This window comes from Hyla sarda, chromosome 5 (assembly GCF_029499605.1).
Source record: "Hyla sarda isolate aHylSar1 chromosome 5, aHylSar1.hap1, whole genome shotgun sequence".
NCBI lineage: Eukaryota > Metazoa > Chordata > Amphibia > Anura > Hylidae > Hyla > Hyla sarda.
This window is the reverse complement of record NC_079193.1, coordinates 115,043,456-115,071,001: the sequence shown is the minus strand read 5'-3', so window position 1 is coordinate 115,071,001 and position 27,546 is coordinate 115,043,456. Positions and strand designations below refer to the sequence as shown.

Below are 27,546 nucleotides of genomic sequence, written 5' to 3'. Positions count from 1 at the left end.
CTCCCAATTACCTAGCCGAGATAAGGAGGCTGTACACTACACCTGGTGTTAGAATTAAAATAGTAAAATTTAAACAGTGACCAACCCCTCAAGGCCAGCATCAGTTGCCTGATACATAAAAGAAAAATAATTGATAATAATGACTGGATCGTGCTTCAATTATAACATGAAAATATAAAATTTATTACAAGTATAAAATTCTACAGTTTGTCCTCAAAGCACAGGGCCCTTGTGCAGAGGAAATTGATATATAAAATAAATAATATTACATAAAATATCAAAATAAACAATCACCGATAGCTAGCATTGGGAAATTTCAACAATGTGATATCACTTTTGATAATCCGGCCTTCGGTAATCCGGAATTGAGCTCAAGTCCCATAAATGGTAAAGGTTCCAAAATGATGGGAATATAAAGGATATATTATAGTTCCTAGCCTGCAATAAGTCCCGACAGCGTGTCACCTTGAGTTGAAACGTGAAGTCCGCACATTTAACCTCTTCGGGACCCATGACGTATGCATACGTCATCACACCCTGGGTCTTAACCTCTTAAGGACCAATGACATTGTGGAACGTCATGGCACCCTGGGCTTTAAGGACCAATGACGTTCCACAACGTCATGGCCTTTTCCGGTCTCTGCCGCTCGCCGGGCAGAGATCGGAACCGGGTGCCTGCTGAAATCCTTCAGCAGGCATCCAGGGCAAACGCCGAGGGGGGCCATGTAGAAAACGCCCTTGCGATCTGCGGCGATACTGGGCTGATCGGGTCTCTGGGACCCGACCGCCCGGTAATTTTGCATGATCCCGGCTGTCACAGACAGCCAGGACCATGCTGGAGTATAGGAGCGAGGTGGCAAGCCTGCCACCTCCTCCGATCCCCTGCGATCTGTCGGTTAATTAACCGACCAATCGCAGGGGGGGCGGTTACTTCCTCCCGCCCTGCCCGGCCCCTTGAAGTCCGGAGAGGACGGGAGGAAGACCGGAGGATGCGGCGGGGGACGGGGGAGTGCTGGGGACCAGCCCCGGTACTTACCTCGTCCCTGAAGACCCGGATCCCGACGGCGGCAGCGGCGACAGGTAAGTTGATCTTCAGCCGCGGTCGGGCCCTTTACAGCAATGCACGTCGCCGTAAAGGGACATGCATTGCTGTAATATGACCCTGTATACTACAACTCCCAGCATGCCCAGACAGCCCTTGGCATCTGGGCATGCTGGGAGTTGTAGTTTTGCAACATCTGGAGGTCCACAGTTTGGAGACCACTGTGCCCTTCCAGATGTTGCAAAACTACACATCCTCAGCATGCCCTTCCTGTCCAGGCATGCTGGGAGTTGTAGTTCTGTAACATCTGGCCCTTCAGATGTTGCAGAACTACAACTCCCAGCATGCCTGGACAGTTTTGGCATACGGGGAGTTGTAGTTTTGCAACATCTGGAAGGGCACAGATTGGAAACCACTGTATTAGTAGTCCTCCAGATGTTGCAAAACTACAACTCCAAGCATGCTGGGAGTTGTAGTTCGGCAACATCTGGCTCTAAAGATGTTGCCGAACTACTACTCCCAGCATGCCTGAGAATGTTTGGGAGTTGTGGTTTTGCAACATCTGGAGGCACACTGGTTGGGAAACATTGTCTGTTTCCTAACTCAGTGTTTCCCAACCCGTGTGCCTCCAGCTGTTGCAAAACTAGAACTACCAGCATGCACTGATGGACTGTGCATGCTGGGAGTTGTAGATTTGCAACAGCTGGAGGTCCCCCCCCCCCTGTGAATGTACAGGGTACATTCACATGGGCAGGGGGCTTACAGTGAGTATCAGGCTGCAAGTTTGCGATGCAGCAAATTTTGCGCGGCAGCTAAAACTCGCTGTAACCCCCCCTGCCCGTGTGACTGTACCCTAAAAACACTACACTACACTACCACAAAATAAAATAAAAAGTAAAAAAAAACACTACATTTACACATACCCCTACACAGCCCCCCTCCCTCCCCAATAAAAATGAAAGCGTCTGGTACGCCACTGTTTCCAAAATGGAGCCACCAGCTGTTGCAAAACAACAACTCCCAGCCGTTGACTGTCCAGGCATGCTGGGAGTTTTGCAACAGCTGGAGGCACCCTGTTTGTGAATCACTGGCGTAGAATACCCCTATGTCCACCCCTATGCAAATCCCTAATTCAGGCCTCAAATGCGCATGGTGCTCTCACTTTGGAGCCCTGTCGTATTTGAAGGCAACAGTTTATGGCCACATATGGGGTATCGCCGTACTCGGGAGAAATTGCCTAACAAATTTTGGGGGGCTTTTTCTCCTTTCACCCCTTATGAAAAGGTGAAGTTGGGGTCTACACCAGCATGTTGGTGTAAAAGAATTTTTTTTTACACTAACATGCTGGTGTTGCCCCATACTTTTCATTTTGACAAGAGGTAAAAGGGAAAAACGCCCCCCAAAATTTGTAATGCAATTTTTCCCGACTACGGAGATACCCCATATGTGGGCGCACAGTGCTCTGGGGGCGCACAACAAGGCCCAGAAGGGAGAGTGCACCATGTACATTTGAGGTGATTTGCACAGGGCTGGCTGATTGTTACAGTGGTTTTGACAAACGCAAAAAAAACAAAACCCCACATGTGACCCCATTTCGGAAACTACACCCCTCACGGAATGTAATGAGGGGTGCAGTGAGAATTTACACCCCACTGGTGTCTGACAGATCTTTGGAACAGTGGGCTGTGCAAATTAAAAATTTTGTACAGCCCACTGTTCCAAAGATCTGACAGACACCAGTGGGGGGTAAATGCTCACTGTACCCCTTGTTACGTTCCTCAAGGGGTCTAGTTTCCAAAATGGTATGCCATGTGGGGGTTATTTTGCTGTCCTGGCACCATAGGGGCTTCCTAAATGCGACATGCTCCCCGAGCAAAATTTGCTCTCAAAAAGCCAAATATGACTCCTTCTCTTCTGAGCATTGTAGTTCGCCCGTAGTGCGCTTCAGGTCAACTTATGGGGTACCTCCATACTCAGAAGAGATGGGGTTACAAATTTTGGGGGGTATTTTCTGCTTTTAACCCTTGCAAAAATGTGAAATTTGGGGGGGAAACACACATTTTAGTGACATTTATTTTTATTTTTTTTTTACGTATGCAAAAGTCGTGAAACTCCTGTGGGGTATTAAGGCTCACTTTATTCCTTGTTACGTTCCTCAAGGGGTCTAGTTTCCAAAATGGTATGCCATGTGGGTATTTTTTGCTGTCCTGGCACAATAGGGGCTTCCTAAATGCGACATGCCCCCGAGCAAAATTTGCTTTCAAAAAGCCAAATATGACTCCTTCTCTTCTGAGCATTGTAGTTTGCCCGTAGTGCACTTCAGGTCAACTTATGGGGTACCTCCATACTAAGAAGAGATGGGGTTACAAATTTTGGGGGGGTATTTTCTGCTATTAACCCCTGCATAAATGTGACATTTGGGGGGAAACACACATTTTAGTGAAATTTTTTAAACATTTTTTTTACATATGCAAAAGTCGTGAAACACCTGTGGGGTATTAAGGCTCACTTTATTCTTTGTTACGTTCCTCAAGGGGTCTAGTTTCCAAAATGGTAATGCATGTGGGTATTTTTTCCTGTTTTGGCACCATAGGGGCTTCCTAAATGCAACATGCCCCCCAAAAACCATTTCAGAAAAACGTACTCTCCAAAATTCCCTCGTCGCTCCTTCGCTTCTGAGCCCTCTACTGCGCCCGCCGAACAATTTACATAGACATATGAGGTATGTGCTTACTCGAGACACATTGGGCTACAAACATAAGTATACATTTTCTCCTTTTATCCCTTGTAAAAATTCAAAAATTGTGTCTACAAGAACATGCAAGTGTAAAAAATGAAGATTGTGAATTTTCTCCTTCATTTTGCTGCTATTCCTGTGAAACACCTAAAGGGTTAAAACGCTGACTGAATGTCATTTTGAATACTTTGGGGGGTGCAGTTTTTATAATGGGGTCATTTATGGGGTATTTATAAGATGAAGACCCTTCAAATCCACTTCAAACCTGAACTGGTCCCTGAAAAATTGTGATTTTGGAAATTTTGTGAAAAATTGGAAACTTGCTGCTGAACTTTGAAGCCCTCTGATGTCTTCCAAAAGTAAAAACTCGTCAATTTTATGATGCAAATATAAAGTAGACATATTGTATATGTGAATAAAATAAAATAATATTTGGAATATCCATTTTCATTACAAGCAGAGAGCTTCAAAGTTAGAAAAATGCAACATTTTCAAATTTTTCATCAAATTTTGGGATTTTTCACCAAGAAAGGATGCAAGTTACCAAAAAATTTTACCACTAAGTTAAAGTGGAATATGTCACGAAAAAACAATCTCGCAATCAGAATGATAACTAAAAGCATTTCAGAGTTATTAATGTTCTTAAGTGACAGTGGTCAGATGTGCAAAAAATGGCCGGGTCCTAAGGTGTAAAATGGCTGGGTCCTTAAGGGGTTAAAGGGGTATTCCAGGCCAAAACTTTTTTTATATATCACCTGGCTCTGGAAAGTTAAACAGATTTGTTAACTACTTCTATTAAAAAATCTTAATCCTTCCAATAGTTATTAGCTTCTGAAGTTGAGTTGTTGTTTTCTTTCTAACTGCTCTTTGATGACTCACGTCCCGGGAGCTGTGCAATTCCTATGAGGATATTCTCCCATCATGCACAGCTCCGGGGACGTGACATCATCATTGAGCAGTTAGACAGAAAACTTCAGAAGCTAATAACTATTGGAAGGATTAAGATTTTTTAACAGAAGTAATTTACAAATCTGTTTAACTTTCCGGAGCCAGTTGATCTATATAAAAAAAAGGTTTTGCCTGGAATACCCCTTTAAGATGGTAACAGACGCTGACATGAGTCTCCGCGGCGGTCTGCCTGCCCCAGACAAGCTGAAATAGTATGCGCTTTCGGAATTGTTCGCTGTAGATGGTAACAAGCGATGTAGCAGATGCGAACCTTTAGGTAACTCGATGGTAAGTGACGTCACAGGCGCTGGGTAACGCTGCCTAGAAGCTGGTCTCAGGAGCAATATGCTGGTTTGCAGAGCTGGATCGGAGATCTCCGGTATAAAGTCAGGTATCGGTGAAGTGGAAGTATTATCAATACACCTAGACGCGTTTCAGAAGGCTTACTGAGCCTACTGAGGAAATGGCAGTGTATAAGCATATGAGAGCCCTGAAACGCGTCTAGTGGTATTGATAATACTTCCACATCACCGATACCTGACTTTATGCCGGAGATCTCCGATCCAGCTCTGCAAACCAGCATATTGCTCCTGAGACCAGCTTCCAGGCAGCATTATTTTTCATCTATGTATCAGGCAACTGATGCTGGCCTTGAGGGGTTGGTTACTGTTTAAATTTTGCTATTTTACATTCTATAGTGTTACCACAGTGCGTACATCACCATGCATTTGCTTCTACAGAATTTACTATGCTTTTGTTACTATGGCATTTAATTATGTGCTAGGCCAGGATAGAGTTTGTAGGATGCATATGATAGCATAATTCTGTGCCTCCGTATTCTTCAGTTTTTACCATGTACAAGCAGCGTTTGGTTTTGTAAAAGGCATATGCTGCAGTAGTTGGACCAAGTGTACCTCACATTTGAATTTACACCATTCATATGCTATGATATAGTTGTACCATGTATACAGTACGATAGTTTGTACCATGTGTTACTGTTGCACTCACATCATGAATGTTGCTAGCATTTGTACTATGCATATGCTACAAAAGAGTTTGTACCATATGTATGTTACTATAGAATACATACCATACATGTTACTTGGCATTTATGCATACCGTAGATTTATATCAGGTATACTTAACTACAGTATTATACCATGCACACAGTACAGGAGTCATACCATGCATACCGTATTATAGCATCCATACCATGCACATGCTCCCACTACACGATACATAGGCGGTTGTATACCCAGCATGCCTGCCAAGTCTCCAAGGGGATGCACTGAGCTAGTTATTCTCCCTGAAAAGTCTTCAGAGCAATAACATCATAACTCACAGGTGGTTGTAAAGTATCATGATGGTTACATAAAGACCTGTCACATCTACAGGCATGATGGTTATGCAAAGACCTGTCACCCATATAGGCTCGATGGTTATGTAAAGACCTTCAACTTCACGGGCATGGTGGTTATGCAAAGACCTGTATCCCGTATAGGCATGGTTGCTACACCATGAATATTTCCACCACAGACATGATGGTTACACAAAGACCTGTTAAGTCTATAGGCAGTGCGGTTACCTAGGACCTGTCATGTCGACAGGCAAGGTTTCAGTAAGCAGTCACATCCACAGCCGTCTCGGGCACAGAAAAGGTTGCTTCAGCCAGGCTTGGTTCACAGAGCATTCGTCTAGTAGCGTGAGTATCGCATTCTTCAGAAGAAAACAATGAGATAACTTTTTCATGTTACCTTTTACGTTTTCAAGGGGTTGCACCATTTGCACCTCTACCCCTAGCACATCGTCAGGTCGACAATGATTTCCAAGTAGATGTTTGTTGGTTTAGAGAGTAATAGTTTAAGTGCGGGGTGCTTGCCTTGGTCTAATTGTTTGGTTTAGTTTGTGTTCCTACTGATCACGCTTTCAGGTTGACGTCAAAACTAGTAGTTATGTACTTGGGGGTCAGTTGACAATATAAAAGGGCTTATTGGTTGTCCGGTAACACTACATGTACTACTGTAAGTCAGGTGTTATTTGGAACAATTGGGGAGCGTATTTCTACATCATTGGAAGTGCCATTATCACTGTGCCAATACCTTGTTATGCCAGGCCTGTCTTGGTTAGGTAGTTACAATTTTACTGGTACTTTTTTACTTGTCACAGGTTTTCAGGTACTGTTTACCACTAGTCTGTCAAACATGTTCATATGTTAGTTAATAGGTAAAACGTACTCCGATCCTATATTTGGGTTCGTTCTTGGAGTGGGTGCGGCAACCATGGCTTTTAAGCATCAAGTACCAGCTCACATAGAAGTTAGCAGATGGTATAAGGTCTATCATGCAGAGCATTCCCAATCTACAGAATGAGATGTCTGGTGCTGTTAGGTGCGTGGTATGGTATTATGTTTTTTAACCTTGTTTTATCCTATTGGGTTTAAATCTTTGCCCTCTATAGGCATGCCCTTGGACGTGGATTTTATGGCTCACTTCAACTGCTATGGTAGGGTCGAAATTAATCATACAGGTGGTTATCAAAGGTTTGCAGCCATGAGCACAAGTGTTAAGCCTGTAAAGGCTGTATTTGTGCAAGGGGTGTTGGTATATAAGGCAGGGCGAACCCTGTTTACAGAACCGTCCAAACCCTACCTTTTTTACTCATTTACTATTATATAGGGTATGCCCACTATAGGCGTGCCCTTGGACGCTGTTTTATGGTACACTTTAAAGGAGTAGTCCAGTGGTGATTCAGTGGTGAGCAACTTATCCCCTATCCTAAGGATAGGGGATAAGTTGCAGATCGCGGGGGGTCCGACCGCTGGGGCCCCCTGCGATCTCCTGTACGGAGCCCCGACAGCCCGCGGGAAGGGGGCGTGTCGACCTCCGCACGAGGCGGCGGCCGACACGCCCCCTCAATACAACTCTATGGCAGAGTCGAAGCGCTGCCTTCGGCAATCTCCGGCTCTGCCATAGAGATGTATTGAGGGGGCGTGTCGGCCGCCGCCTCGTGCGGGGGTCGACACCCGCTATCTCGGCGGAGAGCCGGGGCCCCGTACAGAGAGATCGCGGGGGGCCCCAGCGGTCGGACCCCCCGCGATCTCAAACTTATCTCCTAATCTTAGGATAGGGGATAAGTTTTTCACCACTGGACTACCCCTTTAACCGCTATAGTAGGACATTCAACATACAGGTACATATCAAACGTTTTCAGCCATGAGTACAAATATATAATTTAATTTGACTTACCTTAGGCACCCAGTGGCATTGTGCAGCACCTGTGATGAGTGTAACTGTATTTTGAGCGCACAAAGTGATCCTGTAGCTCTGGTCCCATTTTCCACTCCACTTAGGAGCTTCGTTCGCCAAACCCGGTGGTGAGTGCGGATATGTCTTTTTCTTCTTCATACTCATGATATTACAAGTCTATCTGTTTATTTGTCCTAGCACCACCACTCGGCTTTTTTGTTTTTGCTGGCTTGGCTACGCCTATCTACCTCGCTGAAGTCAGTTAACCCTCATCTTGGATTTAGCATTTGGTGCCATCCTTGCTGTCTCTACCCACATGTATATAATTTAATTTGACTTACCTTAGGCACCCAGTGGCATTGCGCAGCACCTGTGATGAGTGTAACTGTATTTTGCCATCATCCTGTAGTATAGAGTTTTCCCATCCAGAATGTGGGATAATCACTGCATTGGTCAACACTGCTAGGGCATCTTGAATTATTGGCATTTTTAGGGCATCACAAGAAGAAAGATTCCACAAAACTCCTACAGGCAAATAAAAATGTCAGTTAGAGAAAAGTACTCATGTGCTATAAAAAAGATACTGAAAATGTGCATTTTGGAACAAATAAACCTAAAGTGAACATATAAGGTATCCTGACCAGTATGTGTTTAGTAAATACTTCTGTTCCCATGAAAAACTGTTTTAGGACATCTTTTCTTATAGCTCTTTATTGTGTTTTTCCTCTGTTATTGTTAAAGGGGTACTCCCCTGGTAAACATTTTTTTTAATTTAAATTAACTGGTGCCAGAAAATTAAATAGATTTGTAAATTACTTCCATTTAAAAACCTTAATCCTTCCAGTACTTATCAGCTGCTATATGCTCCACAGGAAGTTCTTCTCTTTTTGAATTTCCTTTCTCTCTGATCACAGTGCTTTCTGCTGACACCTCTGTCCATTTTAGGAACTGGCCTGCAGCAAGAAAGTTAGTAGCCAACCAGCATCTAAAGCACCCCCCGCTCATTCGAAGCATTCAACCAACCAGCACCGCTGTCGTACCCCCTTGATTGCATACACTGAATGCAATGCTATCCCAGGCATGGAGCAATCAATCGCGGACTGGATGCCCAGGAGGAAGGTAGGGACTCCTCATGTGTCCTCAGCTGATTGGTTGATGCCAAGCAGTGCGACTGAGATACCGGGAAACATTTTCTTTTTTTTACATTTGACACACGGCGATCAACTTTGATCCCCGCCTCTAAGGGGTTAATACCAGACATCATCCTGATCGGTGATGTCTGGTATTAGCCACTGGTCCCGGCCATTGCTAGGAGCCAGGACCAACCCGATAAGACACAGGGTAATATCACGGGAGCGGGCGCAGTACGTACAGTTGTGCCCTGCATCCTTAACAGGTTAAGCAACTTCTTCTGCAAAACAAACTTCTTATCAGGTAAGACCACATGTGGAAATCAATAGACCTTAACTGCTCTGACAAACGTGTTCAGGCTTGGTTCTGTTTCAGTATGCCAGAACCACTGGAAAATGTTGATGGATCTGCTGATATGCATACTGGAACTAGACTGTCTAGTCTACTGCAAAGTTCCACCTCAGGACGGAAAATAATTATCCCCACTGATGGACCAAAAGTCTGGGCTCAAGGGGTACTCTGCCCCAGGGACAGGAAACCTGCAGGATAAAAGGAAGAGCCCTCTTCTCCTGCCTCGGGGAATTTCCAAGACTAAAAGAGCCAAACTATGTTATAAGCATAAACAAATACATAATCAACAAAAATAAAGTGAAAACCACACCCGTGTAGGAAAATAATAGACCTACAAGTGAAGTGAAAGTAACCCGGCTAGTCAGTCGGGCTGTTCGGGACCGCCGCAGTGAAATCGCGGCGTCCCGAACAGCTTACAGGACACCGGGAGGGCCCTTACCTGCCTCCTCGGTGCCCGATCGACAAATGACTGCTCCATGCCTGAGATCCAGGCAGGAGCAGTCAAGCGCCATTAACACTGATCACAGTTCATGTTAATACACGCCAGTGATCAGCATAGGAGATCAGTGTGTGCAATGGTATAGGTCCTATAACACTGCAAAAAAAAAAGTTAAAAAAGTGATAATAAAGGTCATTTAACCCCTTCCCTAATAAAAGTTTGAATCACCCCCCTTTTCCCATAAAAAAAAATAAAACTGTGTAAATAAAAAAAAATAAACATATGTGGTATCGCCGCGTGCGTAAATGTTCGAACTATAAAAATATATCATTAATTAAACCGCACGGTCAATGGCGTACGCGCAAAAAAATTCCAAAGTCCAAAAAAGCGTATTTTAGTCACTTTTTATACCATTAAAAAAATGAATAAAAAGTGATCAAAAAGTCTGCTCAAAACAAAAATTGTACCGTTAAAAACTTCAGATCACGTCGCAAAAAATGAGCCCTCATACTGCCCCATACACGGAAAAATAAAAAAGTTATAGGGGTCAGAAGATGACATTTTTAAACGTATAAATTTTCCTGCATGTAGTTATGATTTCCAGAAGTACTACAAAATCAAACCTATATAAGTAGGGTATCATTTTAACCGTATGGACCTACAGAATAATGATTGTTATTGTCATTTTTACCGAAATATGCACTGCGTAGAAATGGAAGCCCCCAAAAGTTACAAAATGGCGTTTTTTCGTCGATTTTGTCGCACAATTATTTTTTTTTCCGTTTTGCCGTGAATTTTTGGGTAAAATAACTAATGTCACTGCAAAGTAGAATTGGTGATGCAAAAAATCAGCCATAATATGGATTTTTAGGTGGAAAATTGAGAGGGTTAGCATTTTTAAAAAGTAAGGAGGAAAAAACTAAAGTGCAAAAACGGAAAAACCCTGAGTCCTTAAGGGGTTAAATATATATTCAGCCAACCCACTAGGAGGAGATATATACTTTTAATAAGCCATAATTGTATAGTAGACACAGGATTACTTAGGATAAACACGCCCACATATATAACGGACACACTTTAATTATAATAAACACACCCATGGTTATGGTATATAAGTTCGGAACTTCAAAGCTGAAGGAGCTAAGGAAGGAGCTAAGGGAGACGAGACCAAGCAAGCCTGTTTATACAAACAAGAACCCACTTTCTCCATGGTCAGACCGGGCTATATTTTAGCATTCTGGTTATATTTAACAGGTAGGGAATTACTACTTGCCCTAGCCCCCTTTTTTGGACCTAAATAATGGACAAAAAGTGAAGAGAACTGCCTAAAAGGTTTGGTCCTATCTAGATACTGCAATACACATCTAATATCTAAGGAATTAATGGCCTCTTCTTTTTCATTAGATGGGTCTGAACAAAAAGATGGTAGAACAATATTAAGTGACACATGAAAAGAGAGCATTACTTTTGGAAGATAGAATTGTCTTTTTACCAGATCCAGCCTATCTTCTAGAATTTTAGTGTATGGTTCTGAACTTGACAGATAAATCTCCTATTCTTCTGGCTGAAGTCACTGCCACTAAAAGTGCTGTCTTAGACGTACTCCAGTGGAAAAAAAAAATTCAAAGTAAACTGAACAAAGAAAGTTAAACAGATTTGTAGATTACTTCTATTTAAAAAATGTAATCCTTCCAGTACTTAGCTGCTGCATACTACAGAGGAAGTTGAGTTGTTTTTTTCTTTTCTGACCGCAGTACTCTCTGCTGACACCTCTGTTCCTGTCAGGAACTGTCCAGAGTAGGAGGAAATCCCAATAGCAAATCCTTTACTGCTCTGGACAGTTACTGACATGGCCAGAGGTGTCAGCAGAGAGCACTGTGGCCAGACAAAAAAGAACTTTACAACTTCGTCTGGAGTACTAGAAGGATTAAGATTTTTATATAGAAATAATTTACAAATCAGTTGATTAGAAAAATATATGTTTTCCCCGGAGTACCCCTTTAAGTACAACATTTTTAAGGGGATAGACTCTATAGGTTCAAAGGGGTCGGGTAAAAAAGCTCTGAGGACTATAGACAAACATCAAGAAGGCATACTAGGGGATTTGAAAACAGTAAGTCTTTTGACAGCCTTAAAAAAATCAACGGATGGTCTGCAGTTTTGAAATTGTATAGAGCACCTAGTGCTGATACCTGAACCTTGGACATTTTTAATCCCTTATCTAGACCTTTTAGCAAAAAAAAATAAAATCTAGTATTATAGGAATGTTAGGAGTAGACAACTCTGAGAAGAGTTCATTAAGGAATGTCAGAAAGGTCTTCCAATCCAGCTAAAAAAAAGATAAAAATAGGAGCGCGATTCTAGTGCATTACCCAAGGTTACTGTTTGTATTATAAGGTGAAGTTCAGTTATCCTCACCGAGGTTGGTTATGCTTAGAGCATAACATCTGATGCAACATGTCATATATGAGCAGGTCAGCAGCCTTGGAGTATGCGATTTCCTCCAGATTTCGGCAAGTAGCAGTGGTGTTTGAATAAAATAAAAAAAAACTCTAGTCCTGGCGCTTCTCCCAACAAAGTAGTATTTTTTCAATCAGCAGAAGGGAAAGAAACGCAGGCACATGCGAAACTAAGCAGCAGTTGGGGACCCCCCGTGATCTTAAACGCTCCGCCCCTCAATGCAAGCCTATGGGAGAGGGCGTGATAGCTGTCACGCCCCCTTCCATAGGCTTGCATTGAGGGGCGGAGCGTGACGTCACACGGGGGAGGAGGCGTGACGTCACACGCTGTCGGCCCTGTGGTCGCCGGTAATCAGACCCGGAGCGAACACGCACCGGGGACTGATTATAAACGGGGTGCCGCATGCTAGGTCACGGGGGTCCCCAGCGGCGGGACTCCCGTTATCAGGCATCTTATCCCCTATCCAAACACACTGGAGTCTCAGTAGTAGGAGTTACTGGCAGAGGGGCAGTGGGAATGGGTAGGTTAGCTGCTCTGAGGGAATTGTGTATTTCCTTCCTAATCATTTTCTGCATTGATGATAGTAAGGAAGGTGTTTCTGCAGAAATTACTTTTGTAATGCAAGCGGCACAGGTAAGCTTGTCATAATTAGGAGGCAATCTAGTTCTACACGTATTACATTCCAAAGTTTTAGTTTTCTTGGTAGATTTTGTAGGCACATCCCCCTAAAATATAAAAACCAGACTAGGCATTAAACTCTCATCAAACATGAAATAGGTACACTCACTCAGGTAGCTGCAGTCCCACCGGGAAGTCTTCTTTAGATAAACTCATTACAGCTGCTCTTCCTAGGATAGCTGGCTGAACTTGCACAATGGAGACTGATCTCATGCACAGAGGACGCCTAAATACTATTAGGAAGTCCTCCTGCACCAATGTTCAGCGTGTGACATAGCCTCTGGGAACATGATCAGCTGACCGGCCCCATGTCACTTCCACTGCACAGCATCCTGGTCTGGTGTCATCTCTGGCCTACCACTGCAGGCTCCCTCTGAGATGCACAAACGGAGAACCTCTGCTTCTCCCCCTATACAGCAAGTGTCCACACAGACACCCGGCACCCCCCTGAGCAGGTAACCGGAGGAGGAGATCTTTGGCTGCAGTCTTATACCTATCCCAATTAAGGAGTATAATGTCTGTTTTTGTATTTTTCTGTTTTGAGGTCTGTTCAGGCACTGGGATTGTGTCTGGGCATTTTACTGTGCTGTTCTCACTGGCCAGGGAATAGTTAATGCACTCAGCATATGACAGCTTGGGTGTGGTTTTAAAACCTGAGCTCTGCAGGAACTCTGGGCTGGTGATTAGTTCTTACTCTGGCTATTACTGTTTTAGTCTGTCTGTTAATATCTGAGTTTTAACAATGGTTTGATTCCTGTTAGGATATAGATTTTAGTCTGCTTGGTTTTAAGTAAATCTGTCGGTTTTTAGAATTATGTATGTCCGTTCTGCTTTAACCTATCTTTGTGTTCACACTGTGAGTCTTGCTTGTAACCGTGCTCTGTATTTAGTATTCCTGTTTAGAGTCCGTATTCCTCCATGTTATGGAGCTTGGCTTGACTGTTCACACTCATCTGGTTCTCAGTCTAGTGTTCCGTGTATTATTTTTCTGTTACCTTCTAGGCAATATTCCTGATCCCACGGTGGAGTGTGCCCGCTGGCTAGGAGTCTATTTGGCTTTGGTATTGATGTCCCTCTATGTTTGGAGTAGGGAGTCTAGTTTGGTCTTTGTTTGTGTCCTCTGAACTAGTATCTGTTTGTAGCCAACAGAAGTAGTGTGTGATGGACATGCGGTTAAATATAAAATTTAATATTACCATATAATAGTTACATAAAATGCCAATACATAAAAAAAAAAAATTGGAATAGAAATAAAAATGGAAATATGATACAGGATTATTATAAAATATTCTGCAGGGCCCTTGCGGTTAAAGTGGTATCCAGATGGATTAACAGCCTAAAATATTCTCGCTAATTCTGAGCAATCAAAATAAGAATAATGCAGACCTGCCGCACTGCCGGGACTGAAGAAAACTTCGGTCTCGGCAGTTTAACCCTTACAGCCGCGGTCGGAAGCGACCGCGAGCTGTAAGGAGTTTTGTCAGAGGGAGGGGGCTCCCTCTGTCTCTCTCCTGTAGCACCCTGCAACGATCGCAGGGTGCTGCTGGTTACCTGGGCAGCCGGGGGTCTTTACAAGAACCCCCAGGTCTGCCCCAGTTATTGCCTGTCAGGACATGCCAGAGGCACAACCGATCAATCACTGTAATGCTAGGCAGAGATTGTGGTGGAGATAGGCGCCGGCGGGGGTCTCCTACTTTTCCCTGGTCCGGCGGGGGTCCAGGTGGCAGGAGCGGCTTTGGTCCCGGCGGTGCAGGCGGCAGAATACAGCAGGAGGTGAGGCCTGTTCACCTCCTGCTGTTGCTTAGCAACAACTTTCAGCTTGCACAGCCAAAGGGAATGCTGGGAGTTGTAGTTTTGCAATAGCTGGAGGCACACAGCTACAACTCCCAGCATGCCCTTTGGTAGTCTGTGCATGCTGGGAGTTGTAGTTATGCAACAGCTGGAGGCACATCCAGCTGTTGCATAACTACAACTCCCAGCATGCACAGACTACCAAAGGGCCTGCTGGGAGTTGTAGCTGTGTGCCTCCAACTATTGCAAAACTACAACTCTCAGCATGCCCTTTGACTGTCAATGCATGCTGAGTGTTGCAACAGCTGGAGACACATTGGTTGTGAAACAGAGATTGTGTCCTAACTCAGTGTTTTGCAACCAGTGTGCCTCCAGCTATGTCAAAAATACAACTCCCAGCATGCACTGAGAGACTGTACATGCTGGGAGTTCTAGTTTTGCAACAGCTGGAGGCACACTAGTTGCAAAACACTGAGTTAAGTAACAAAATCTCAGTTTTGCGCAACCAATGTGCCTCCAGCTGTTGCATAACTACAACACCCAGCATGTATGGTCTGTCAGTGCATGCTGGGAAATGTAGTTTTGCAACAGCTGGAGGTTTGCGCCCCCCCCCCCCATGTAAAAGTACAGGGTACATTCACACGGGCGGGTTTACAGTGAGTTTTGTGCTGCAAGTTTGAGATGCGGTAAATTTTCTGCTGCAGCTCAAACTCCCAGCGAGAAACTCACTGTAAACCCAACCGTGTGCATGTAGCCTAAAAACACTACCCCTAAACATTATAAAAAGTAAAACACTACATATACATATACCCCTACACAGTCCGCCCAATAAAAAAAATGTCTTGTACGGCCCTGTTTCCAAAAAGGAGCCTCCAGTTGTTGAAAAAAAACAACAACTCCCAGCATGCCCAGACAGTAAGCTGCTGTGTGTGCATGCTGGGAGTTGTAGTTTTCAAGATCTGGAGGGCCACAGTTTAGAGACCACTATACAGTGGTCTCCAAACTGTAGCCCTTCAGAAGTCGGTGAGTTGCCTAGCAACATCTCGAGGGCTACAGTCTGAGACCACTATACAGTGGTCTCCAAACTGTAGCCCTTCAGCTGTTGCAAAACTACAAATCCCAGCTGTTGCAAAACTACAAATCCCAAATGTAGCCCTCCAGATGTTGCTAGGCAACTCACCGGCTTCCGTAGGATCCAGGGAGCCGCATTGTCGCCCCATGCCGCCGTCGATCGGTCCCTGTCAGTTTCCCCGTTCTGCTCAGCCTACTGTGGGTGGGCAGAACAGGGGAACCGAACCTTAAACGCCACGCCCCCATCTGCTATTGGTCGTCGCTTCTGAACGACCAATAGCAGGGATAGGAGGGGTGGCACCCCTTCCACCACACTCCTATCCCTTCAGGGGAATCGTGGGTGTCTTGGACAACCCCGATCCCCTTTATTTTCTGGGTCACCGGAGACCCATATGACCCGGAATTGCCGCAAATCGCAGATGTGAATTCACCGGCGATTTGTGGGGATCACTGAAATGGGGGGGGGGGGGGGTCTCAGGACCCCCCTGGGCATTGGCATGGGATGCCTGCTGAATGATTTCAGGTATCCCGTTCCGATCACCACACGGCGAGCTGTGGTGATTGGAAATGTGGTGGGCGTACAGGTACGCCCTCTGTCCTTAGCTGACGGGACGCGAGGGCGTATCCATATGCCCTCCGTCCCCAACAAGTTAAAGGGGTATTCCAACTTTTATTTTTTATACACATAGTGGACCAGATTTATCTGTTTGAGGCAAAAACTGTCTAATCTACCCATAGCAACCAATCATAGCTCAGCTTTTATTTCCTAATTTGCTTGGTAAAATCTAGGCCACTCTAAGTCCTGCAAATGTATTAAAGCATTTTTGTCATTAAAAACAACTTCTGACATGTTGTTCATACATGTCAAAAGTTATCAATCATACCAGGTCCTACTTCTGAGATCTGCTGTGATCGTGAGGTGTAAGCGGGGAAGAAAGCAGCATTGCGCTACACTCCTCAATCGGCAGATCTGACATTTTCTCTACATAGACTGCTGGCCGGCTGGAGAGTGGAGCGCAATGCTGCCTACTTCCCCGGCTTATATCTCACGATCGAGGCAGCTCTCAGGAGTGAAAATGAGTGCAATCAACAGCCTCTGTTTGAGAAACATGACTATAGTTGAGTGAGCTTTTCAAAATTTTAGTTCTCCAGGCTCGCAGAACTTTTCTAAAGAGTTTGGTTCACGTCAAACAAATACGACAAAGCAATAAGCCTCAAAACACATGTATTACAATGTTTAAAAGCTCTAAGGCTCTGTATAACACTGCTAGGTCTCCTGGGAATGTTTTTAAAGAGTTTTATAGTGATCTTAAAGTTAATGTCAAAGTTAAGATTAAATGAATGTAAAGTTACAGTGACATATGGTAACCCATGGTAACAGCTTGTTTAAAAATGCACTGCACTAGCGGATTATGTATATATTTTTTTACAATAAAATAAAGGTGAATAAAGTATTCATTTTTGTTAGCAGATACTTGCCAGTGTTAAAATGCACAAGGAGGTGTTGGAAGACACAATGGATTTTTCCAAGCATTTAAAAAATCTCACTTTTTGGGAGTAGCAACAGTTTTTGTGGCTGGCAAGTGAACACAATTAATTTTTCCAGGCATTCCATAAATTCCCCCTTTTGGAAGTTACTAATGGATTGGTGTCCCATAATAGTGAAGAAGACATAGCTTTTGTATGAAAAGCCAAAAATGTATCCCTTTTTTGGGGATATTGGGTAGTGTATGTGTAGGCCTGGAAGTTAGCCAGCGGAAAACAAGCTGTGGTGGACAGGTGGTAGTTATAGTATCCAGCAGACAGCAGGCAGTGGACGGCTGGTGGAAGTTAAAGTTACCAGAGGACTGCAGGCAGTGGTAGATTTGTGGGAGTTGTAGTATCCAGCGGACAGAAGGCAAAGATGGACTGGTGGGAGTTATAGTAACCAATGTATAGCAGGCAGTGGTGGACTGGTGGGAGCTATAGTAGTCAGCGGACAGCAGGCAGTGGTGGACTGGTGGTATTTGTAATAGCCAGCAGGCAGCGGTGGCCTGGTGGGGATTTTAGTAGCCAGCAGACAGAAGGCAGTGGAGTACAAATGGGAGTTTTAGTAGCCAGCAGACATCAGGCAGTAAAATATATATAGTAATCAGCACTAAAATTAAAATATTCAAGTAAAATAATAATTTATAGTAAGATGCATGAGGTGCAATAATCTGCAGTTTACCTTGATGTAGCAAACCCTGAGTCTGCTTGAGACTTTGTAAAGCGCAATGTGCTGAAAAACATGTGTGTGTATATAAGTAAAATGTCCAATACTTTAGGGGATGAATGGAACACAGGCATATTAAATAGCTAGTAAGTACCTGTGTCTCCCTGAAGGTGCATTAGTCCATTTTTGCCAGCTTTGAGTACGGTAAGGTGTGATGTGCTACAGTTTGAATGAATGGAACTAGATGATTAAAGCAATGCAGATGAAAAGACGTATGTTAACCCCTTAAGGACCAGGCCATTTTACACCTTAAGGACCAGAGCGTTTTTTGCAATTCTGACCACTGTCACTTTAAACATTAATAACTCTGGAATGCTTTTAGTTATCATTCTGATACTGAGAATTTTTTTCGTGACATATTCTACTTTAACTTAGTGGTAAAATTTTATGGTAACTTGCATCCTTTCTTGGTGAAAAATCCCCAAATTTGATGAAAAAAATGAAAATTTTGCATTTTTCTAACTTTGAAGCTCTCTGCTTGTAAGGAAAATGGATATTCAAAATAAAACATTTTTGGGTTCACATATACAATATGTCTACTTTATGAATGCATCATAAAATTTATGAGTTTTTACTTTTGGAAGACACCAGAGGGCTTCAAAGTTCAGCAGCAATTTGGAAATTTTTCACAAAATTTTCAAACTCGCTATTTTTCATGGACCAGTTCAGGTTTGAAGTGGATTTGAAGGGTCTTCATATTAGAAATACCCCATAAATGACCCCATTATAAAAACTACACCCCCCAAAGTATTCAAAATGACATTCAATAAGTGTATTAACCCTTTAGGTGTTTCACAGGAATAGCAGAAAAGTGAAGGAGAAAATTCACAATCTTCATTTTTTACACTCGCATGTTCTTGTAGACCCAATTTTTGAATTTTTGCAAGGGGTAAAAAGGAGAAAATTTTTACTTGTATTTGAAACCCAATTTCTCTCGAGTAAGCACATACCTCATATGTCTATGTTAATTGTTCGGCGGGCGCAGTAGAGGGCTCAGAAGGGAAGGAACGTCAAATGGTTTTTGGGGGGCATGTCACCTTTAGGAATCCCCTATGGTGCCAGGACAGCAAAAAAAAAAACACATGGCATACCATTTTGGAAACTAGACCCCTCAGGGAACGTAACAAGGGGTAAAGTGAACCTTAATACCCCACAGGTGATTCACGACTTTTGCATATGTAAAAAAAAAAAAAAATGTTTTACCTAAAATGCTTGGTTTCCCAAAAATGTTACATTTTTAAAAAGGATAATAGCAGAAAATACCCCCCAAAATTTGAAGCCCAATTTCTCCTGATTCAGAAAACACCCCATATGGGGGTTAAAAGTGCTCTGCTGGCGCACTACAGGTCTCAGAAGAGAAGGAGTCACATTTGGCTTTTTGAAAGCAAATTTTGCTCTGGGGGCATGCCGCATTTAGGAAGCCCCTATGGTGCCAGAACAGCAAAAAAAAACACATGACATACCATTTTGGAAACTAGACCCCTCGTGGAACGTAACAAGGGGTAATGTGAACCTTAATACCCTACAGGTGTTTCACGACTTTTGCATATGTAAAAAAAAACGTTTTTTTTACCTAAAATGCTTGGTTTCCCAAAATTTAAATTTTTTTTAAAAGGGTAATAGCAGAAAATACCCCCCAAAATTTGAAGCCCAATTTCTCCCGATTCAGAAAACACCCCATATGGGGGTGAGAAGTGCTCTGTTGGCGCACTACAGGTCTCAGAAGAGGAGGAGTCACATTTGGCTTTTTGAAAGCAAATTTTGCTCTGGGGGCATGCCGCATTTAGGAAGCCCCTATGGTGCCAGGACAGCAAAAAAAAAACACATGGCATACTATTTTGGAAACTAGACCCCTCGGGGAACGTAATAAGGGGTAATGTGAACCTTAATACCCCACAGGTGATTCACAACTTTTGCATATGTAAAAAAAAAAAAAAAAAAATTTTTACCTAAAATGTTGGTTTCCCAAAAATTTTTGATTTTTAAAAAGGGTAATAGCAGAAAATACCCCCCATAATTTGAAACACAATTTCTCCCGAGTACGGCGATACCCCATATGTGACCCTAAACTGTTGCCTTGAAATACGACAGGGCTCCAAAGTGAGAGCGCCATGCGCATTTGAGGCCTGAATTAGGGACTTGCATAGGGGTGGACATAGGGGTATTCTACGCCAGTGATTCCCAAATAGGGTGCCTCCAGCTGTTGTAAAAGTCCCAGCATGCCTGGACAGTCAGTGGCTGTCTGGTAATACTGGGAGTAGTTGTTTTGCAACAGCTGGAGGCTCCGTTTTGGAAACAGTGGCGTACCAGATGTTTTTCATTTTTATTGGGGAGGGGAGGGGGGCTGTGTAGGGGAATGTGCATATGTAGTGTTTTTTACTTTTTATTTTATTTTGTGTTAGTGTAGTGTAGTGTTTTTAGGGTACAGTCGCATGGGCGGGGGGTTCACAGTAGTTTCTCGCTGGCAGTTTGAGCAGCGGCAGAAAATTTGCCACAGCTCAAACTTGCAGCCGGATACTTACTGTAATCCTCCGCCCATGTGAGTGTACCCTGTACGTTCACATTGGGGGGGGGGGGACATCCAGCTGTTGCAAAACTACAACTCCCAGCATGTAGGGTCTATAAGTGCATGCTGGGAGTTGTAGTTTTGCAACAGCTGGAGGCTCCGTTTTGGAAACAGTGGCGTACCAGACGTTTTTCATTTTTATTGGGGAGGGGGGCTGTGTAGGGGTATGTGTATATGTAGTGTTTTTTTACTTTTTATTTTATTTTGTGTTAGTGTAGTGTTTTTAGGGTACAGTCACACGGGCGGGGGGTTCACAGTAGTTTCTCGCTGGCAGCTTGAGCTGCAGCAGAAAATTTGCTGCAGCTCAAACTTGCAGCCGGATACTTACTGTAATCCTCCGCCCATGTGAGTGTACCCTGTACGTTCACATTGGGGGGAGAGAAACATCCAGCTGTTGCAAAACTACAACTCCCAGCATGTACGGTCTATCAGTGCATGCTGGGAGTTGTAGTTTTGCAACAGCTGGAGGCACACTGGTTGTGAAACACTGAGTTTGGCAACACACTCAGTGTTTTGCAACCAGTGTGCCTTCAGCTGTTGCAAAAGATACAACCCCCAGCATGTACGGACAGCGGAAGGGCATGCTGGGTCTTGTAGTTATGCAACAGCTGGAGACACACTGGTTTGCTACTTAACTCAGTGTGCCTTCAGCTGTTGCAAAACTACAACTCTCAGCAGTCACCGACAGCCAACGGGCATGCTGGGAGTTGTAGTTATGCAACCAGCAGATGCACCACTACAACTCCCAGCATGCACTTTAGCTGTTTGTGCAAGCTGGGAGTTGTAGTTACACAACAGCTGAAGGTACACTTTTCCATAGAAAGAATGTGCCTCCAGCTGTTGCAAAACCATAAGTCCCAGCATGCCCATAAGTGCATGCTGGGAGTTGTGGTGGTCTGCCTCCTCCTGTTGCATAACTACAGCTCCCAGCATGCCCTTTTTGCATGCTGGGAGCTGTTGCTAAGCAACAGCAAGAGGCTGTCACTCACCTCCTGCTGCTTGATCGCCGCACAGGTCAGTCCTGCCGCCGCCGCCGTCGTCGCTCCTGGGGCCCCGATCCCAACATTAACGCCGGGGATCGGGGTCCCCAGCACGAGGGGTGCACGTCCCGCACCCGCTCACGTCCTCCGGAAGAGGGGCGGAGCGGGTGCGGGAGTGACACCCGCAGCAGGCGCCCTGAATCCGGCCGACGAATCAGGGCGATCGTGAGGTGGCACCAGTGCCACCTCACCCCTGCAGGCTCTGGCTGTTCGGGGCCGTCTCTGACGGCCCTGATCAGCCAGTAATTTCGGGTCACTGGAGACCCGATTGACCCGGAATCGCCGCAGATCGCTGGACTGAATTGTCCAGCGATCTGCGGCCATCGCCGACATGGGGGGACATAATGACGCCCCTGGGTGATATGCCGCGATGCCTGCTGAACGATTTCAGCAGGCATCGGGCACCGGCTCCCCTCAGGCTAGCGGCGGGGGGCCGGGAATGGACAGGACGTACTCCTACGTCCTCAGTCCTTAAGGACTCGGAAACGGGGGCGTAGGAGTACGTCCATTGTCCTTAAGGGGTTAATATAATTGTAGGTTGTATATAAATAAGTCCATGCAGTATAATAGCCGCAATATTGTATAATGATTTTTCCCTAAGCGCAATGTTCTGCATTCATCCCAAAATATACCTTTTATCCTTTGGGGAATTTTCCTCCCAAAGAGTTGATGTGCAAATACCAGTTCCACAATATCAATGGCGATGTACAGGAATGTAGTATATCGGGAAAAATAGGAGACAGCTCGGCCTGCGGCGTCTCTACCATTCAACATCCCGCTGGTATCCGGGTAAGGCTGGGTTCACACTACGTTTTCTCCCATATGGGAGCGCATACGGCAGGGGGGAGCTAAAACCTCGCGCTCCCGTATGCCTTCGTATGCGCTCCCGTATGTCATTCATTTCAATGAGCCGGCCGGAGTGAAACGTTCGGTCCGGTCGGCTCATTTTTGCGCCGTATGCGCTTTTACGACCGGACCTCAAACCGTGGTTGACCACAGTTTTAGGTCCGGGGGAAAAGCGCCTCCGGCACAAAAATGAGCGGACCGCACCGAACGTTTCACTCCGGCCGGCTCATTGAAATGAATGACATACGGGAGCGCATACGAAGGCATACGGGAGCGCGAGGTTTTAGCTCCCCCCTGCCGTATGCGCTCCCGTATGGGAGAAAACGTAGTGTGAACCCAGCCTAAGGCTGGGTTCACATCACGTTTTTGCCATACTGTTTTCAATCCGTTTTTCTAAAGAAAGCCGTATGGCAAAAAACGGATGGAACAGTATGGAAAAAAGTAAACTGTATGTGTTTTTAAACAGTATACTGTTTTTAAAAGTGCATACAGTTCCGTCAGTTTTTATAGAAAAAAAACCCATACGTTCTTGAAAATTTTGTCCATTTTTAATGGGAGGGGTCTTGGGTGGGGACTTTAGGATTCAAATGCGCATGTGCAAAGTAAAAACTTATACGTTTTTCCCGTATGGAACCGTATACATGTGCGTTTCCCATTGACGCCCATGTTAAAAAAAAGTATGCGGTTGCAGTACGGTTTTTAAACCGGAGACAAAATCGTGGTCAACCGTTCAGTATCCCACTGGTATCCGGGTAAGGCTGGGTTCACATCACGTTTTTGCCATACTGTTTTCAATCCGTTTTTCTAAAGAAAGCCGTATGGCAAAAAAACGGAAGGAACAGTATGGAAAAAAGTAAACTGTATGTGTTTTTAAACAGTATACTGTTTATACTGGAGACAAAATCGTGGTAAACCACGGTTTTGACTCCGGTTTAAAAACCGTACTGCAACCGCATAGGTTTTTTTTTTAACATGGACGTCAATGGGAAACGCACATGTATACGGTTCCATACGGGAAAAACATACGTTTTTACGTTGCACATGCGCATGTGAATCCTAAAGTCCCCACCCAAGACCCCTCCCATTAAAAATGGACAAAATTTTCAAAAACGTATGGGTTTTTTTTCTATAAAAACTGACGGAACTGTATGCACTTTTAAAAACAGTATACTGTTTAAAAACGCATACAGTTTACATTTTTCCAAACTATTACATCCGTTTTTTTGCCATACGGTTTTCTTTAGAAAAACGGATTGAAAACAGTATGGCAAAAATGTGATGTGAACCCAGCCTAATTCCCGGGTAACTCTTCTGCTACCTGTAGTGATGTCACTGGCAGAGACCGCAAATTACCTGGATAACAGTGGGATTCAGAACAGTAGAGATGCCGCCGGCCGGGGCTGTCTCCCGTTCTACCCGATATACTACATTCCTGTACATCGCCATTGATATTGTGGATACATATATGTTTTTCAGCACATTGCACTTTATCGACTCTCAAGCAGACTCAGGGATTGCTACGTCAAGGTAAACTGCAGATTATTGCACCTCGTGCATCTTACTATAAATTATTATTTTACCTGAATATTTTACTTTTTAGATTTATTTATATATATTTATATATATCTATATATATAGAGAGATATATTAGATTAGTTAGGAGTAGCCGTATTAGTCCAGTGATGCAAAAAGCAAAATCATCGGTAGTTGCAGTATCTTGTAATACCTTTTTTATTGGACACACAAGATTTTGTAGAGACATGCTTTCCGGATTCCTCCCTTTATCAAGTCATAAGCATTTCTGAGCTCACAAGATACCTTTTTTATTGGACTAACAAGATTTTGTAGAGACAAGCTTTCGGGATTCCTCCCTTTATCAAGTAGGTCTTGTGAGCTTAGAAATGCTTATGACTTGATAAAGGGAGGAATCCCGAAAGCTTGTCTCTACAAAATCTTGTTAGTCCAATAAAAAGGGTATTACAAGATACTGCAACTACCGATGATTTTGCTTTATATATATATATATATTAGAACTTTTAACTTTTGTATGCAATACAGGGAACCATAGACTTCTAATCGGATGCTATAACTTATCTATCCCGCCCTAGGTAGCGCTTATATATTGGTATATTTCTACGGACATCAGGCAGTGGTGGACAGGTGGTAGGTGTAATAGACAGCAGGCAGTGGTGGACTGGTGGGAGCTGTATTAAACAGCAGGCAGTAGTGGACTGTGGAAGCAGACAACCGGCACTGGTGGACTGGTGAGAGCTGTAGTAGCCAGCAGACAGAACAGCAGGTAGTGGTGGACTGGTGGGAGTAGTAGTAGTCAGCTGACAGCAGGCAGTGGTGGACTGGTCGTAAATGTAGTAGCCAGTGGACAGCAGGCAGTGGTCTACTGGTGGGTGTTAAAGCAGCCAGGAGACAGGACAACAGCCAGCGGTGGACTGGTGAAAGTTCTAGTAGCCAGTGTACGGCAGGCAGTGGTGGACTAGTTATAGGTGTGAAGTCAAGTGAACAGCAGGCAGTGGTTTACTGGTGGGAGTTGTAGTAGGCAGCAAACAGCAGACAGTCATGGACTGGTGGAAGTTGTAGTAGCTAGCGGATAGGACAGCAGACAGTAATGGACTGGTGGGATTTGTAGAAGACAGTGGACAGAAGGCAGTGGTGGACTGGTGGAAATAGTAGCCAGGGTACAACATAAGTGGTGGTTATACTATTTAATCAGTGGCATCTGGCACAGGAGTTTTAAATTACTCACTGATCTGTGCCTGATTCATTTTAACTAACGTGAGGTTTTTTTTTTACATTGCTTGTAGACAATCTTGTCAGCACAGGGGTGACGATGCGGTCTGCCTCATTGAACACTCTCTGATATTACACTGGAGGGTGTACAAGACAGAACACACATGGCATACTAGGCAAGTTCAGGCAAATGGTCTAGTTTGTTGACCCTGAAGTCCATTGGGTCTGGGCTCATGGTGTCTGTCAGAGAAAGGGCACTGGTTAGGTATGCATTACCCTGGTTGATTATGCAGTGGCGTATATCCCTTTGGTGACGATTCATCTCAAGTTGAAATACCGGATGTAAAAACTTTGTCATCATGTACTCCAACGTGAAGATGCTGTTGCTATGGCCTCTTGCGATGTGGTGCTGGAAGAGGGAGTAGAGTGTTGACTCGGAGAATAGGGTGTGGACTTTTGTTCATCATGTTTTGCTGTTAGAAAGTCGTAGCAAGCTGACTATGTAGCTTCTTCCTATGAAAATCCAATTTGTCTTCCCTCTCAGAAGGTGAATAAAATTGCCCCCCATTCTGGCTTAATAATGAGGGTCTAAGAGTTTGGCTATCATGTACTCATCTCTTTTCTTTATGCACAGAATATCACTGTCTACAGCTTTCCATCATTGCCAGCTTTTCCAAAGGTCCATGCTTGTTTCACCTTCATCCCATACTGCCAAGGTTGGACATCATGGTCATCGTCATCATCATCATCACCGTCACCTTGCATAGGTTTTTCGCACCTATCCCTTGCCAGATTTCATCTTCAAATCCTCCTCAGGTCCCACTTCCTCATTCAACTTCTCCTTAAGAAGAACATCCATACTGCTCCATACATACATTCATACATACATACGGTGAACCTTCCTCCATTGGTCCTTGCTCAATCATCATCATAATAATTTGCTTCAGAAGCAATAACAACACCACTAATTCCACCAGTGACAAATCTTGTTGCCTATTTGAAAGGAATAAGCACGGAAAGGTGTCTCTGATTAGCTGCCAATGCCTCAGCTAAAAGTCACACTGGCTACAAAAACTGTCTGACTGCTGCATTATGTAGTCTGTAACCACGTTGCATTGCTAGCACAGGCAGTTCAACATGTATGATGTTGAGTTCCACTGTGTTGGAACATCGCAAATGAGGTGGTATAGAGGAAGATTTATTTTGGCTTTGTAGGTCTAAGAGGGCACGTTTAAAAGCATAAAACAGCTAAAATGAACGCAAACTTTTCTCCAAGATATCTGTGCAGGAAAACCTGGATAAGGAGGATAGGCAGGTGTCATAAGTTTACCAGATTGGCACAACATTGGAGGTGTCATTACTGGCCTTGTTACTGTGGAGCCTTGTTCTGCAAGATGATGACCCATTTGGCTTTAAAAGACATGTAAGTGCCCTGGCTATTGCGACTACTCCAAGTATCTACCATGGCACGAATTGTGCTGCACATCAACAACTGCATGGAGTGGAAGACCCTCACCACCACATGATTGTGCAAAGTGATCATGGTCTTCTTCATTGTGAGGCACCTTGACTGTCCAATGTGGCCTCATAAAGCCGCTCCATGTGGCTATGTAGAAACGTAACCATACCCTGTACCATGACCATGGCTTACTTTAGGTTTGCAAAGATGGCACAGTGCCGTGCTTTCTGTTTTTTTGGTAATGTAGAAAAGAATTTCCAAGCAGCAGACTACTGCATAGGTACACCACCACCCAACTGTGCCTCTACTCTTAAAGGTTATTTTCTTGAGTCTAGAGAACCAGCAGTGTAGCCGTCACCTGCTCCTAAGCAGATCATAAAAGCAGGCCTACATTTGACATTGACAGATGTTTTGGCCCTTCCTCAGCTCTCTTCTTTTTCGCTGACATTACTACTATCCTCCTCCTCTGAACACGTCATTCTGTACAAAACTACATCATGATCACCAAAACTCCTTCTCATTGCCCTTATCACTCATGGGCTCCTTGGACCCCACCAAGTATATCTAACCTGATGCTTTAAAATATCACCACCAAACCTAACACCACCAGTCCCACTAGTGCTATGCTCTGCCACTGTGTTTAAAAATAAATGTTAAACCCCTTAAGGACATAGCCCATTTTAAAGGGTATTCCGTGATTTTTGCCCCAATGTTCAATTTTAACCCCATACAAAATGAGTGCC

The 27,546-nt window shown here is 44.1% G+C and overlaps 1 protein-coding gene across 6 annotated transcripts in view; it reads right to left on the bottom strand.

The window, feature by feature from the left end:
* The window catches only part of CTNND2 (catenin delta 2), a 913,533-nt gene that overhangs the window by 334,348 nt on the left and 551,639 nt on the right, over nt 1-27,546 (bottom strand). For all 6 annotated transcript variants that reach the window (XM_056520133.1, XM_056520132.1, XM_056520127.1 and 3 more), the window contains one exon: nt 8,314-8,497. In XM_056520133.1, the coding sequence (XP_056376108.1) occupies nt 8,314-8,497 (184 nt within the window). The remainder of the gene's footprint in view (nt 1-8,313; nt 8,498-27,546) is intronic.